This window comes from Conger conger, chromosome 10, assembly GCF_963514075.1.
Source record: "Conger conger chromosome 10, fConCon1.1, whole genome shotgun sequence".
Taxonomy (NCBI): Eukaryota; Metazoa; Chordata; class Actinopteri; order Anguilliformes; family Congridae; genus Conger; species Conger conger.
The window spans coordinates 5,476,701-5,494,200 of record NC_083769.1 but is presented as its reverse complement, the minus strand read 5'-3'; the positions used below and the strand labels follow the sequence as shown (position 1 = coordinate 5,494,200).

General features: G+C 51.0%; 1 protein-coding gene across 1 annotated transcript in view; it reads right to left on the bottom strand.

Annotated features, from left to right (window-relative positions):
• ppardb (peroxisome proliferator-activated receptor delta b) overlaps positions 1 to 17,500 on the bottom strand; it is a 33,107-nt gene that overhangs the window by 7,892 nt on the left and 7,715 nt on the right. Inside the window, exons 2-3 of the mRNA XM_061257343.1 lie at positions 11,182 to 11,482; positions 1,730 to 1,881 (exon numbers count right to left, since the gene is read on the bottom strand). Coding sequence (XP_061113327.1) covers positions 1,730 to 1,881; positions 11,182 to 11,440 — 411 coding nt within the window. The 5' untranslated portion in view covers positions 11,441 to 11,482. The remainder of the gene's footprint in view (positions 1 to 1,729; positions 1,882 to 11,181; positions 11,483 to 17,500) is intronic.

The following is a 17,500-nucleotide window of genomic DNA, read 5'->3' as shown; positions in this document are numbered from 1 at the left end:
CACACACTTAGCATACAGACCTGCATCACCACACACTTAGCATACAGACCTGCATCATCACACACTTAGCTTAGCATACAGACCTGCATCGCCACACACTTAGCATACAGACCTGCATCACCGCACACTTAGCATACAGACCTGCCTCACCACACACTTAGCATACAGACCTGCATCACTACACACTTAGCATACAGACCTGCATCACCACACACTTAGCATACAGACCTGCATCATCACACGCTTAGCTTAGCATACAGACCTGCATCACCACACACTTAGCTTAGCATACAGACCTGCATCATTACACACTTAGCTTAGCAAACAGACCTGCATCACCACACACTTAGCATACACACCTGCATCACCACACACTTAGCTTAGCATACACACCTGCATCACCATACACTTAGCATACAGACCTGCATCATCACACTTAGCTTAGCATACAGACCTGCATCGCCACACACTTAGCTTACAGACCTGCATCACCACACGCTTAGCTTACAGACCTGCATCACCACGCACTTAGCATACAGACCTGCATCACTACACACTTAGCATACAGACCTGCATCACCACACACTTTGCTTAGCATACAGACCTGCATCACCACCCGCTTAGCTTAGCATACAGACCTGCATCATCACACACTTAGCTTAGCATACAGACCTGCATCGCCACACACTTAGCATACAGACCTGCATCACCACACACTTAGCATACAGACCTGCCTCACCACACACTTAGCATAGAGACCTGCATCACTACACACTTAGCATACAGACCTGCATCACCACACACTTAGCATACAGACCTGCATCATCACACGCTTAGCTTAGCATACAGACCTGCATCACCACACACTTAGCTTAGCATACAGACCTGCATCATCACACACTTAGCTTAGCAAACAGACCTGCATCACCACACACTTAGCATACACACCTGCATCACCACACACTTAGCTTAGCATACACACCTGCATCACCATACACTTAGCATACAGACCTGCATCATCACACACTTAGCTTAGCGTACAGACCTGCATCATCACACGCTTAGCTTAGCAAACAGACCTGCATCACCACACACATAGCATACAGACCTGCATACATCACACACTTAGCTTAGCATACAGACCTGCATCACCACACACTTAGCATACAGACCTGCATCATCACACACTTAGCTTAGCATACACACCTGCATCACCACACACTTAGCTTAGCATACAGACCTGCATCACCACACACTTAGCTTAGCATACAGACCTGCATCATCACACACTTAGCTTAGCATACAGACCTGCATCATCACATGGTCACACAAGAGCATTCAGTTGTCAATAATAAATGAATCAATAGAAGTGAAAATAGTAATGAAAAAATCAGATTGTATAGTTGTGCTGTTGAATGCTGTATGGTTTGTTAGACCAAAGTTAGGGGCAGCCTGTAGCCTAGTGGCTAACATACTTGACTGGGACCCGGAAGGTTGGTGGTTCAAGCCTCAGTGTAGCCACAATAAGATCCACACAGCTGTTTGCCCCTTCAGCAAGACGCTTAACCCACATTGCTCCAGGGGGGATTATCCCCTGCCTAGTCTAATCAACAGTAAGTTGATTTATAAGAAGTTATTATAAGAAGTTGTTGCTCCACTGAGTTGAGTACATTCTGGGTTGTCAGGTGGTGTTGATTCCTCCAGCCCTGCAGGGGGCGCTGTGTCTCACCTTGCAGCCCTCGCAGGCGTGCACGCCGTAGTGGAAGCCTGAGGCCTTGTCGCCGCAGATTCGGCACTCCACGTTGATGCCCGCGGCCGCGGGGTCATCCCGGCCCAGGAGCAGCTGGTCCGACAGCGACAGGGCGCTCGTCTGGGACGGGTCTGAGGAGCGGGAGGAACGGACAGACAGACGGACACCAGAGCGTCACACCCTGCTACACCAGAGCGTCACACCCTGCTACACCAGAGCAACACACCCTGCTACACCAGAGCATCACACACCCTGCTACACCAGAGCATCACACACCCTGCTACACCAGAGCATCACACACCCTGCTACACCAGAGCCTCACACACTGCTACACCAGAGCAACACACCCTGCTACACCAGAGCATCACACACCCTGCTACACCAGAGCAACACACCCTGCTACACAAGAGCATCACACACCCTGCTACACCAGAGCAACACACCCTACTACACCAGAGCGTCACACACCCTGCTACACCAGAGTGTCACACCCTGCTACACCAGAGCAACACACACCCTGCTACACCAGAGCATCACACACCCTGCTACACCAGAGCAACACACCCTACTACACCAGAGCGTCACACACCCTGCTACACCAGAGCAACACACCCTGCTACACCAGAGCAACACACCCTGCTACACCAGAGCAACACACACCCTGCTACACCAGAGCATCACACACCCTACTACACCAGAGCAACACACCCTGCTACACCAGAGCAACACACCCTGCTACACCAGAGCAACACACCCTGCTACACCAGAGCGTCACACCCTGCTACACCAGAGCAACACTCCCTGCTACACCAGAGCATCACACCCTGCTACACCAGAGCAACACACCCTGCTACACCAGAGCGTCACACACCCTGCTACACCAGAGCATCACACACCCTGCTACACCAGAGCATCACACACCCTGCTACACCAGAGCGTCACACACCCTGCTACACCAGAGCAACACACACCCTGCTACACCAGAGCAACACACCCTGCTACACCAGAGCAACACACACCCTGCTACACCAGAGCAACACACCCTGCTACACCAGAGCAACACACCCTACTACACCAGAGCAACACTCCCTGCTACACCAGAGCATCACACCCTGCTACACCAGAGCAACACACCCTGCTACACCAGAGCGTCACACACCCTGCTACACCAGAGCAACACACCCTGCTACACCAGAGCAACACACCCTGCTACACCAGAGCGTCACACACCCTGCTACACCAGAGCATCACACCCTGCTACACCAGAGCAACACACCCTGCTACACCAGAGCATCACACCCTGCTACACCAGAGCAACACACACCCTGCTACACCAGAGCAACACACCCTGCTACACAAGAGCATCACACCCTGCTACACCAGAGCATCACACACCCTGCTACACCAGAGCCTCACACACTGCTACACCAGAGCAACACACCCTGCTACACCAGAGCATCACACACCCTGCTACACCAGAGCAACACACCCTGCTACACAAGAGCATCACACACCCTGCTACACCAGAGCAACACACCCTACTACACCAGAGCGTCACACACCCTGCTACACCAGAGTGTCACACCCTGCTACACCAGAGCAACACACATCCTGCTACACCAGAGCATCACACACCCTGCTACACCAGAGCAACACACCCTACTACACCAGAGCGTCACACACCCTGCTACACCAGAGCAACACACCCTGCTACACCAGAGCAACACACACCCTGCTACACCAGAGCATCACACACCCTACTACACCAGAGCAACACACCCTGCTACACCAGAGCAACACACCCTGCTACACCAGAGCAACACACCCTGCTACACCAGAGCGTCACACCCTGCTACACCAGAGCAACACTCCCTGCTACACCAGAGCATCACACCCTGCTACACCAGAGCAACACACCCTGCTACACCAGAGCATCACACACCCTGCTACACCAGAGCGTCACACACCCTGCTACACAAGAGCATCACACCCTGCTACACCAGAGCATCACACACCCTGCTACACCAGAGCATCACACACCCTGCTACACCAGAGCATCACACACCCTGCTACACCAGAGCATCACACACCCTGCTACACCAGAGCGTCACACACCCTGCTACACCAGAGCAACACACACCCTGCTACACCAGAGCAACACACCCTGCTACACCAGAGCATCACACACCCTGCTACACCAGAGCGTCACACACCCTGCTACACCAGAGCAACACACACCCTGCTACACCAGAGCAACACACCCTGCTACACCAGAGCAACACACACCCTGCTACACCAGAGCATCACACACCCTACTACACCAGAGCAACACACCCTGCTACACCAGAGCAACACACCCTGCTACACCAGAGCAACACACCCTGCTACACCAGAGCGTCACACCCTGCTACACCAGAGCAACACTCCCTGCTACACCAGAGCATCACACCCTGCTACACCAGAGCAACACACCCTGCTACACCAGAGCGTCACACACCCTGCTACACCAGAGCATCACACACCCTGCTACACCAGAGCATCACACACCCTGCTACACCAGAGCGTCACACACCCTGCTACACCAGAGCAACACACACCCTGCTACACCAGAGCAACACACCCTGCTACACCAGAGCAACACACACCCTGCTACACCAGAGCAACACACCCTGCTACACCAGAGCAACACACCCTACTACACCAGAGCAACACTCCCTGCTACACCAGAGCATCACACCCTGCTACACCAGAGCAACACACCCTGCTACACCAGAGCGTCACACACCCTGCTACACCAGAGCAACACACCCTGCTACACCAGAGCAACACACCCTGCTACACCAGAGCGTCACACACCCTGCTACACCAGAGCATCACACCCTGCTACACCAGAGCAACACACCCTGCTACACCAGAGCATCACACCCTGCTACACCAGAGCAACACACACCCTGCTACACAAGAGCATCACACCCTGCTACACCAGAGCATCACACACCCTGCTACACCAGAGCCTCACACACTGCTACACCAGAGCAACACACCCTGCTACACCAGAGCATCACACACCCTGCTACACCAGAGCAACACACCCTGCTACACAAGAGCATCACACACCCTGCTACACCAGAGCAACACACCCTACTACACCAGAGCGTCACACACCCTGCTACACCAGAGTGTCACACCCTGCTACACCAGAGCAACACACATCCTGCTACACCAGAGCATCACACACCCTGCTACACCAGAGCAACACACCCTACTACACCAGAGCGTCACACACCCTGCTACACCAGAGCAACACACCCTGCTACACCAGAGCAACACACACCCTGCTACACCAGAGCATCACACACCCTACTACACCAGAGCAACACACCCTGCTACACCAGAGCAACACACCCTGCTACACCAGAGCAACACACCCTGCTACACCAGAGCGTCACACCCTGCTACACCAGAGCAACACTCCCTGCTACACCAGAGCATCACACCCTGCTACACCAGAGCAACACACCCTGCTACACCAGAGCGTCACACACCCTGCTACACCAGAGCGTCACACACCCTGCTACACAAGAGCATCACACCCTGCTACACCAGAGCATCACACACCCTGCTACACCAGAGCATCACACACCCTGCTACACCAGAGCATCACACACCCTGCTACACCAGAGCATCACACACCCTGCTACACCAGAGCGTCACACACCCTGCTACACCAGAGCAACACACACCCTGCTACACCAGAGCAACACACCCTGCTACACCAGAGCATCACACACCCTGCTACACCAGAGCGTCACACACCCTGCTACACCAGAGCAACACACACCCTGCTACACCAGAGCAACACACCCTGCTACACCAGAGCAACACACACCCTGCTACACCAGAGCAACACACCCTGCTACACCAGAGCGTCACACACCCTGCTACACCAGAGCAACACACCCTGCTACACCAGAGCAACACACCCTGCTACACCAGAGCGTCACACACCCTGCTACACCAGAGCATCACACCCTGCTACACCAGAGCAACACACCCTGCTACACCAGAGCATCACACCCTGCTACACCAGAGCAACACACACCCTGCTACACCAGAGCAACACACCCTGCTACACAAGAGCATCACACCCTGCTACACCAGAGCATCACACACCCTGCTACACCAGAGCATCACACACCCTGCTACACCAGAGCATCACACACCCTGCTACACCAGAGCAACACACACCCTGCTACACCAGAGCATCACACACCCTGCTACACCAGAGCAACACACACCCTGCTACACCAGAGCGTCACACACCCTGCTACACCAGAGCAACACACCCTGCTACACCAGAGCAACACACCCTGCTACACCAGAGCAACACACCCTGCTACACCAGAGCAACACACACCCTGCTACACCAGAGCAACACACACCCTGCTACACCAGAGCAACACACACCCTGCTACACCAGAGCAACACACCCTGCTACACAAGAGCATCACACCCTGCTACACCAGAGCATCACACACCCTGCTACACCAGAGCATCACACACCCTGCTACACCAGAGCATCACACACCCTGCTACACCAGAGCAACACACACCCTGCTACACCAGAGCATCACACACCCTGCTACACCAGAGCAACACACACCCTGCTACACCAGAGCGTCACACACCCTGCTACACCAGAGCAACACACCCTGCTACACCAGAGCATCACACCCTGCTACACCAGAGCATCACACCCTGCTACACCAGAGCGTCACACACCCTGCTACACCAGAGCATCACACCCTGCTACACCAGAGCAACACACCCTGCTAGAACAACATCTTGGCTTTCATAATCTGCATGTCTTAATACCAGATGCAGAGTAAAAAGCTTTTAAATGCAAGATGTCAAAGTAATACAGAGTTGTGCATTATTTGGAGGCCAGCTTGTCACCGTTCACCAGTCACAAATAGCCACATCAGCTGGGTTTGTGGCTGTTAATGTATTTGCTTTCATGGTCTGTATGTCTTAATGTCTCCCAGCCGCATTTAAACTTTGAAGCCGTTTTTCTCAAAAACATGGTGCCACTCAAAATGAAACGGGGCACAACTCATAACTTCATAACTGGAGTAGAGAGATACCTCTGGCATCGTTAGGAAGCTTACATTCTCATCTTTCGAATAGTTTCTAAAACTCAAAATGCATTTTGGGGTCACCACGAGTGATTTTGACAGAGCAGGTCACACGCTCTTGGCCCTTCGTGGGAACCTTGGCTGAGCACTTTATAAATGGTGTGTGATCCCCACTGTAGACACTATAGAGGTGATATGGAGACATAATACTCTATATATTCATGGTACTGATAAAACGGGCAATAATAAAACTGGGAACAAATCAAAGCGGTGGGAAAAGAAAGGGGAAGAAAGAAAATGTATATGTAGGATAAACAAAGGCAGGTGTTCGTGGTAGTACAAAAAGTACGGCCATTTTAGATTAGAATACGGATATTTAATAACGTGCCTGATGGGGAGTCCATCTTTCAAGTAGAGCGTGCTTATTGTTTCTGATGTTCTGGAGGACCGAGAACATCAACAAATCCCGGCAGATGGGCGGGGAATTTCTGGGAAACAGGTCACCGAGTTCAGTTTCGAAATCCCCCAAGGCCGTTATTTCAGTTGAGACAGAAGCGTAACAGAGCTGCATTTAAACCGGTTCTTCAGCCAGACGGAACCTCAGGGCACCACGCTGCAGCGCTGGGCCGGAACGGCAGACGGGCGCTCATCCACAGAGGTGCACAATCCAGCTTCAGAAAGTGAAAGTCCTCCCCAGTATTTTCCTCCAAAAACCTGGATTTGTCAATTAGCACAACACTTCAGCCAGGAGGTAGACCTAACTAACGAAATCAGCTGGCTGAGGTAGGACTTTCCGAACCCGGGACTTTCCACTTAAATTTGCACTTCCTAGTTCTGACCTCCAAACCAGTTGTGAGACTGGTCCATAAATGGATCCAAAAGCCTTAATGCTTCAATTACAGATCGGATGTGCTCTGATTTAGACCAGGCCAGCCTGTTTTGGCTGCAAATACTTTTCTTTCTACAAATACTTATTGACTGCACTGTATTGAGCCCAGGTCTGATTGAGACAATAAACCCCCTAGAGAATATACAGAGGGAAGGATCGACGCTCATGTCTAACACCCGGCCACAAAAACAGGCCCATGCTCAGCCTAAAACCGAGCACCGAACACTGCAGGTGGGGTCTGGTTTCAATTCACTTTCACTGGCCAGAACAGAGAACTTTCCGGAGAAACCAACTGCTTCATCTCAGCTAAACTCAATTCAATGTGTTTGTCATTAATGGCATAGCTTTTTGTTAATTGGAAAAATGTTTATGATCACCCTGCCAAGAGAGTTTTTCTAAACGGACAGCACATGATCCGTGCTAAAACATTTTTCCCCAGTCAAGAGCTCACAGTCAATGCGGAGAAATCATGCTAAGTGCTAACTGCAGGGTCAGCGCTAACTGAAGGGTCAGAGTTAAGTGGGACTCATTGCAGACATTGTGTTAATCCAGTTATGTACCTTAGCAACAAAACCTGATCTGCCCAAAAAAAGATTAGATTTGAGGATTAGTTCATGAAACGGTTACAAAAAATATCACTGCCACACTATGCAGAAACATTTGGAAAATTAATTGCATTTGATACTTCTTCTTTTGTAGTTCTTTTGTTGATTTTTCCTAATGAGACAAACGGAAGGTTTTATGAGGAAGTCACATGCGCAGGATCTACTGGTCAAGAGGTTTAACCAGAATCATGAAGAAGTTGAACATACTTTAGAAGTGAGCAGCAGTTTCAGAATGTATGCGGCTAGGACTGGATGTTTATCCTGACATGTATCCAAATTCTAAAGCCAAGGTTCAGTTTAAGCAGCTGATAACCGTGTAATGAATCATCTGTAATCACGCCATATGGCTGTATGAGGTTTTCTTCAATTCCTGTGAACCAAGTCCATTCCCTGAAAGTCAGGACCAACGGGCTACAGCCAAGTTAATCAAGTTCACCAGCTCACAAGATGGGAAGCAACCTGACCATGAGACAAAAAACCGCACACGCGGGCACATGCACGCACACACACGCACATATATACATACATGCACAGACAGACAGACAGACAGATAGACAGATAAATAAAAAAAACTTTTTTGACTGCAGCAAGCAGGACTTTAGGAAACTGTTGGACATTCCATTCCATCCTGCTACAGACCACTCAGCATGCTGATTGGCTGATCCAAAGAACACATGTTTTAAAAGGTCAGAGGTCAAACCCAGGGGTAACAGGCTGTCAAAAATGCAGGACTCCGGCATTATTCCAACATCTACTTACTGGCTTCAAACAGGACATTTGTATTCTGTTGACTTTGAAGGGAAGCTTTCAGCCACTCTTATTCATTATTCATCACATTCAGCCTTCAGCCTATTTTACTAACCCTGTGTGTGTGTGTGTCTGTGTGTGTGTGTGTGTGTGTGTCTGTGTCTGTGTGTGTGTGTGTGTGTCTGTGTGTGTGTGTCTGTGTGTGTCTGTGTGTGTGTGTGTGTGTGTGTGTGTGTGTGTGTGTCTCTCTCTCTTTCTCTCTCTCATGGCTAGGGAACTTGGAGTCTGTTAATGACTCTCAGAGTACATTCAGGGATCCTTTATTTATAAATGTCATAGAGGAATGAGACCGCTCCCCATCTTCAAATCTCAGCAGTGCTGAGGACCACCGACACCACAATGAGTTTACACCACCGGCACCACAATGAGTTTACCACACCACCGACACCACAATGAGTTTACCACACCACCACACCACAATGAGTTTACCACACCACCGACACCACAATGAGTTTACCACACCACCGACACCACAATGAGTTTACCACACCACCACACCACAAAGAGTTTACCACACCACCACACCACAATGAGTTTACACCACCGACACCACCACACCACCGGCACCACAGTGAGTTTACCACACACACACACACACACACACACACACACACTCACACTGTTACAACCCAGGTTCGCCGTCCGCTGTGGGTTTTTCTCTCTGCTCGTGTGCTCTGATTGCAGGAACTGAGAGGTGGGCGGAGCTAAGGAGAACTGAGCCAGCGCTGATTGTTGGATTGGACGCACCTGGAAGCTGGGGGTTTAAAAGCACAGCTTCACCATTCTGGAGCTAGCTCACGTTAGCTCATGGCTGCATTGCGAATGCTCCTTCCTCTCTCTGGCATTGTGTTTTGTATTTGGTTGTTGGCCCTGACACTTGTCAAAAAGGCTTGCATTTTGGATTTGCCTTTGAATACTAAGTCTAGACTAAAAGAACGTATTTAATAAATATTTGTAATTCCTTCACCTCATTGTTTGTGTCCATTTTATGTTACGGCCAAATCGAGCCTTAGGTCCTCTCTCACTCTCACTCTCACTCTCACTCTCACTCTCACTCTCACTCTCACTCTCACTCTCACTCTCTCTCTCTCTCTCTCTCTCTCTCTCTCTCACACAATCACTCGCTCTCACACTCGCTGAGGACCACCGCACCACCGACATGACAAATGAGTTTAATGACAAGAGGCCGTTTCCTTATCCACACATCGTATGAACACACAGTTTCTGCGTCGCGCCAAAGAGGCAGCTGCTAGCCTCAGACCCTGCCTTACACCGTGTGGAGCCATGTTTTCATTCCTCAGAGCTGCTACCCTCTCACCCTGCGCGAAGCAGGACGTCTGCAGGATCCTCTTTCTGCAGAGCCCACACCCTGAATAACAACCACAACACACACACGCACTCTCTCACACACTCTCTCACACTCTCTCACACTCTCTCACACTCTCTCACACTCTCTCACACTCTGACAACCTCTCACACACTCACACTCTCACTCTCACACACACACAGACACACACAGACACACACACACACACACACAGACACACACACAGACACACTCACACTCTCACTCTCACACACACACAGACACACACAGACACACAGACACACACACACACACACACACACACACACACAGACACACACACAGACACACACACAGACACACACACAGACACACACAGACACACAGACACACACACAGACACACACACACACACAGACACACAGACACACACACACAGACACACACACACAGACACACAGACACAGACACAGACACAGACACAGACACACACACACACACACAGACACACACACACACACACACAGACACACAGACACACACACACACACACACACAGACACACACACAGACACACACACACACACACACACACACACACAGACACAGACACAGACACACACACAGACACACACACAGACACACACACACACACACACACAGACACACACACACTCCTGTGTCCTTACCGGTGCAGCTGCCGCATGGTGCAGGGCTGTCGGGCGTCTTCACTCCCCCTGCTCCGCCGCTCCTCTCCAGCTCCCGCTTCGTCTCAGTCCGCTCTCCGTCCCGGGGGACCTCGTCCGAGCCCAGACCGCCAGGGGGCGCTTCCTCCCCCGAGCCTGCGGGGGGCGACACACGTCCGTTCTCCAGGCCGGTCCCCGGCTCCGGCTCCTCCCGCTTTATCTCCACTGCGATTGGCTGAACGTCCGCCATCGGCGCCGTCATTGGCCCCTACAGCTTCATCACACCCCCAACATCGCCGCCCTGCTGGACGAAGGCAGAACACTTTCAGACCTGTAAAACTCATCAGATACTCGTGAGTCGCTGCTGTAAACACGATACAGACAACCGAAACAACAGCAGGAAAACCAAAATCGTTTGGAGACACTGTCCAGTGAGCATAAGAACTACAGGAAAAGCATCCGTTTCATCCAGGGACCGACACTGGAGTCTTCTCCCACAGCGCACCCTGCCTGACGGGCAGCCCGCCGACACCTGTCGCAACAGACTGTCTGAATGTCTGGCCTTGCAGTGCATGTGGGTATCAACTATCAGGTTACACCCTTTAACGACACCGCCTCGGTCCTCCAGCCAAGCACTTTCCCCTACTGGCCTTGTAATGCTCCCGCCATCTTGGCTCTGTACTACTTCTTGTTTGTGCTGGACCTGCCATCTTGGCTCTGCTCCTTCCCCTACTATTCAGTCTTTAGTGCTGGTCCTGCCATCCTAGGACATAAACAAACAGGGCCATGGAGTCCGCACATTCCGCGTACTCCAGTGATCTCTACTTGGGAGTTGGCGACAGCAGTGGTGTTCCTCTCCTCTGAAGAGCCCCGACCTAACCTTCCTTTCTCCCGTCCAAACACAACAACCCCCAGTCCCCAGTCCTGAGGAGGAGAGTGGCACCGGCTCAGAGAATCTTTCGAAGAACGCATCGTTAAAATAACTCAGAGCGGGGCAGCCATTTTAAATATATTTCATAAGAGAAGAGCCTTTCCCAGGAAAAAGAGGAAAATTCAAATAAATGAATTGGGAGAGAAAACCCCCTCCCCCGTTCTGCCCCCCGACAGGCCTAACTGGCAGTACCTGTGTGCAGCGCACTGGAGGGGTCAGAGGTCACACGCACTCTTCACCCCGATGTTTCACCTTCCTGACGCGGTTCATGGGAAGCGCTGAAGCAGCTAGCGCAGACAAGCCCCGACGCAGCAGGATTACAACAGGCGAAGACCAGCGGAAGACTACCCACGGATCAGAGATTGCGGTCCCGTCCCGGGACGCTGACGCTGAGGTGAAGTGCATTGTGGGAGCAGGCGGAGATGATCTGGACGGCGTGGCACGCCGGGGCGATTAGCGGAAGGGAGAACAGTGCAGCGCAGGGGTCAGATCTGTGTTAATCTGCAGATTTGGGCTGACGCTACTGTCAGGGGAAATTAGGAGAGCAAACAAGTGCTGGAAGCGCTAGGGGCCTCAGACAACAGACAACAGACAACAGACAACAGACAACAGACAACAGACAACAGACAACAGGCCGAGTCTCTGGGGGGGTCTGACGAGTACGGTCCTCACAAGGGATCCGTGCTTTCATGTGTGTGTGTGTGTGTGTGTGTGTGTGTGTGTGTGTGCGCGCATGTGCGTGTTTAGGTCAAGGCAACTAGGGCAGACACATGCAAGCATAGATGGACACTTCACGAAACACACCAATATAGATACTATAAATACACGCACACCCACACACCACACTCACACTCGCAGACACACACAGATACTATACATACATGCACACCACACACACAGATAGATACTATACACACAGACTGCAAACTGGACCCGTTTTCAGACACACGAGCTGCCTGTGTAAAAGCTGTGCTCACGCAGGCAGTATTGATCTAAACGACCTGCCCTGGCCACGGCAGCCATCGCATGCTTGGCTTGCGTGAGAAAGTGATCAGTGTTCAGCCCGACAGCTCAACAGATAACACATGCCTACAGGCCGGGGGGCTGTAAACGCACAGCACCGCTGGGCCTCCTCAGGCCCCTCCTGACTCACGCGATGAGCAGGGCGCGTGCGGAGGGGCCTGGCACCACACGCCACTCAGCATCCGCTCGGCCCGGAACGAACACACTCAACAGCCCAACCACACAAGCCCAACCGCACATGAGCATGAGCCCAACCCCACATGAGCCCAACCGCACAAGCCCAACCCCGCACATGAGCCCAACCGCACAAGCCCAACCCCACACATGAGCCCAACCGCACATGAGCCCAACCGCACACGGGCCCAATCGCACACATGCCCAACCGCACACACGGGCCCAAGCCTACATGAGCATGAGCCCAACCACACGAGCCCAACCACACACATGAGCCCAACAGCACACATGAGCCCAACTCCACATGAGCCCAACCGTACATGAACCCAACCGTACACGGGCCCAACCGCACACGAGCCCAACCACACACAAGCCCAACCACACACATGAGCCCAACCGCACGAGCCCAACCCCACATGAGCATGAGCCCAACCGTACATGAACCCAACCGCACACATGAGCCCAACCCCACACGGGCCCAAGCCTACATGAGCCCAACCGCACACATGAACCCAACCGCACACATGAGCCCAACCGCACACATGAGCCCAACCCCGCATGAGCCTAACCCCACATGAGCCCAACCGTACATGAACCCAACCGCACACGTGCCCAACCGCACACGGGCCCAAGCCTACATGAGCCCAACCACACACATGAGCCCAACCGCACAAGCCCAACCGCACACATGAGCCCAACCGCACAAGCCCAACCCCACATGAGCATGAGCCCAACCCCACATGAGCCCAACCGTACATGAACCCAACCACACACGGGCCCAACCACACACGTGCCCAACCGCACACGGGCCCAAGCCTACATGAGCCGAATCGCACACAAGCCCAACCGCACGAGCCCAACCCCACATGAACATGAGCCCAACCACACGAGCCCAACCGCACACACAAGCCCAACCCCACACGAGCCAAACCGTACATGAACTCAACGACACATGGGCACAACCGTACATGAACCCAACCGCACACGGGCCCAACCACACACGAGCCAAACCCCACATGAGCCCAACCACACATGAGCCCAACCCCACATATGAGCCCAACCACACACGAGCCCAACCACACACGCAACAGCCCAACCGCACAGGAGGCCAACAGTACATGAGCACAGAGGCTGTGCTTAGAAAGAGCACACGAGGCACAGAGAGGTCCGGAGGAGGCAGAGTCAATGCACACTGTGCTCCATGACACGCATACACTCAGGTCCATAAATATTTGGACATTTAAAAGTTCTTTTAGCTGTCTATTTGGAAGTAAATAATGAATATGAGCAGAGGCAGCCTGTAGGCTAGTGGATAAGAGGTACATGACTGGGACCCTGAAGGTCCCCTGCTTAGTCTAATCAACTGTAAGTTGCTTTGGATAATACAGTGACTGTAATGTAATGTTACGGTTTTGAAGATATACCTTAGATTAACCAACAACATCACTTGTTTTAGAAACTCTAAAATGATCATTAAGATGTGCTCCCATTTAAAAATAGCTTATTGAAAAATTGAACACAAATTAATACACTGTGCTGTCCCCTTGGTTTAAAATGGCCAATGAGGCTTTAAAACGGCAGAAAATAACGAGCTCAAAATGGGCATTGAGTTCACACAGTGAACAGAGAGTAAAAGTTGCCGCTTACTTGAGAACTAAATTATTTCACTCCTCCACCTCAATATCCAAATCCTGCCCCAGATTCCGGCTCCAACTCACAATTCCCGTTCTCCGGGGACCAGCAGGCCTGAAGCCGTCAGCACGCACGGCAGCACTGGGCCCAGCAGACTAGAGCTGTAGCTGCAAAATCAGGCGTAAAATCTCAAAACGATCAACCCCCCCCCATTCCACAAACCTCTCCTTCAACCCACAGAAAAATGTTCCTACAGCGTTTCTCCATTGTTATGTGGCCAAGGGAGCAACCGAAAACCAAAGGTCATTGCTCACACACAATCACAATGTCCCACTCAAATGTCAGTTTATTTGAAATGCAAATATCACGGGCTTAAAAAATTAAGCTCAGAAAGTCATTATACATTTAGGAACCGATGAACTGAAGACTGAGAACAGCACACCCACTCTACCTCATCCTGCATCAAAAGCCAGTTTCCTGCTTATCTGCATTTGCCCCCGCCAAATTGGGACAGTCAATTGTATTCACCAACCATGCTAGCATTTGCTACCTAGGTGAATACACTTACAAACCTTGTGAAGCGATTAAAAACAGTCACGATATTAGCCAAGGAAAGCTCTAGGTAGGTACAGCTAACTACTTAGTTGTGATTTACTTCGCCAACTTTGGCAAAAGGCACTGAATTACAGCTAGCCTCCGCGATGGTACAGCCACGTTAAATTTGATTCATCTGATGGTAATGATTTCTTTAGCCGGCAGCCAGCAGGCTAGTAACGGGCAAGTTCATAGGTAAAGTGCCAAAGAGGTTGATATAGGACAATTCGACGGAAGCAGATATTGGCCAGAACAGGCTGAGCAGGGGCTGCACTCTGAGAAGCTGCTCAGCTGACTGACTCCCTCCCGCCCGGGACAACGCTGGCACTGCCCTGCAGGGCTGCCAGCCAATCACAGCAGTCCGGATGGTAGGGCCCATCCACACACTGGAATCAAGCCGCAACAGGAGGGGCGATTGAGAAACAAGGCACATTTTGGATGTGCGAAGCCTTCAGGTTGAGTTTTTTCCACTTGTGGGCCCCCGAAGAACACCTCAGTCTGTGGGTGGAAGTGACATATTAAAAAAGTACATCAATTCACTCATTCTAAGATAAACAACTTCTCGTCGGGATGACGCTGACATTTTGACGTTATAGAATATTCTTTGCCAAACACATCTATGTTGTCATCATCCATAAACAGACATGTGTAACCATGCATGCGGACATGAACACACACACACACAGACACACACACACACACACACACACACACACACACACACACACTATCTATTCCATAGTGTAAGATGACAATAGTTGGGTATTCTTTTACTGAATTTTGTGGCAAGATTATTATATCAATACAATGAATGTATTGTGAGAAGATATACATTTTGGAGGGGTGATAGTGCTAATGATCTCACACAACCACACAATAAGCATCAGCACAGTGTCTACTCAACAATACAATTCACCACACCCCAAAACCAGCATTAACTACGACATGTAACCTTTACAACTGAAGAGCACATAAGTTGACCATATAATGAAAAACCACAGGGCTGTTCCGTTGAGTGAGGGAGGGGGTTTCCACTGCGGGGGGGGGATCTCACACACATCACAGCAAGTACACTTTCAAAAAAACACAGTGAAACAAAAATAACTGCCCTGCAAAACAGCACCAGCGTGCGTCAGGATCAAAGCGAATCCACCGCAGATGAATGAAGCAGAGCATCACTGCATCAAAATGTCAGACGCATCTCTGAATAACTTTCACATTTCAGGCAGAAAGGAAAAGATGAAGAATTTATAGCCTGAGTGATGAAAATGAAGGAAGGATTTGCATACTTTCCATCGCCCTGCACCACCGTCTGAGCGAAGATGTGCTTACGGTGCCTTCATAAAGCCTCTATAACTGCTCTGAGCAGGATCCCAATTCACAGGCATCGAGTGCACAGTGAATCCAGTGCATTTTACAGGTGATTCAGTACAAAGCAGTAATAGAGGCTTCATAAATGCATCGATCACATTTCAGCCAAACTGTTTTTATGCAAACTGTGGATTTGCACACTAGTGAGCGTGGGAGGAAATGTCTGAAACGGGGGGAAAAAGATTTACCCTCAAATATTGCGGAAAAAAGTTCTCACTGACCCGAGGTGGGAAAGTGTATCGATAGAGAAGGGCGACGGAAAAACAGATTCTGCGAATGATGTGACAGAGACCATTACATTACATTACGTTACATTACACTACACTACACTACATTACATTACATTACACTACATTACACTACATTACTTTACATTAATGGCATTTGGCAGACGCTGTTATCCAGAGCAACGTACAGTTGATTAGACTAAACAGGAGACAGTCCTCCCCTGGAGCAATGCAGGGTTAAGGGCCTTGCTCAAGGGCTCAACAACTGTGCAGATCTTATTGCGGCTACACCGGGATTAGAACCACCGACCTTACGGGTCCCAGTCACGTACCTAAACCACTACGCTACAGGCCGACCAAAGTCACACGC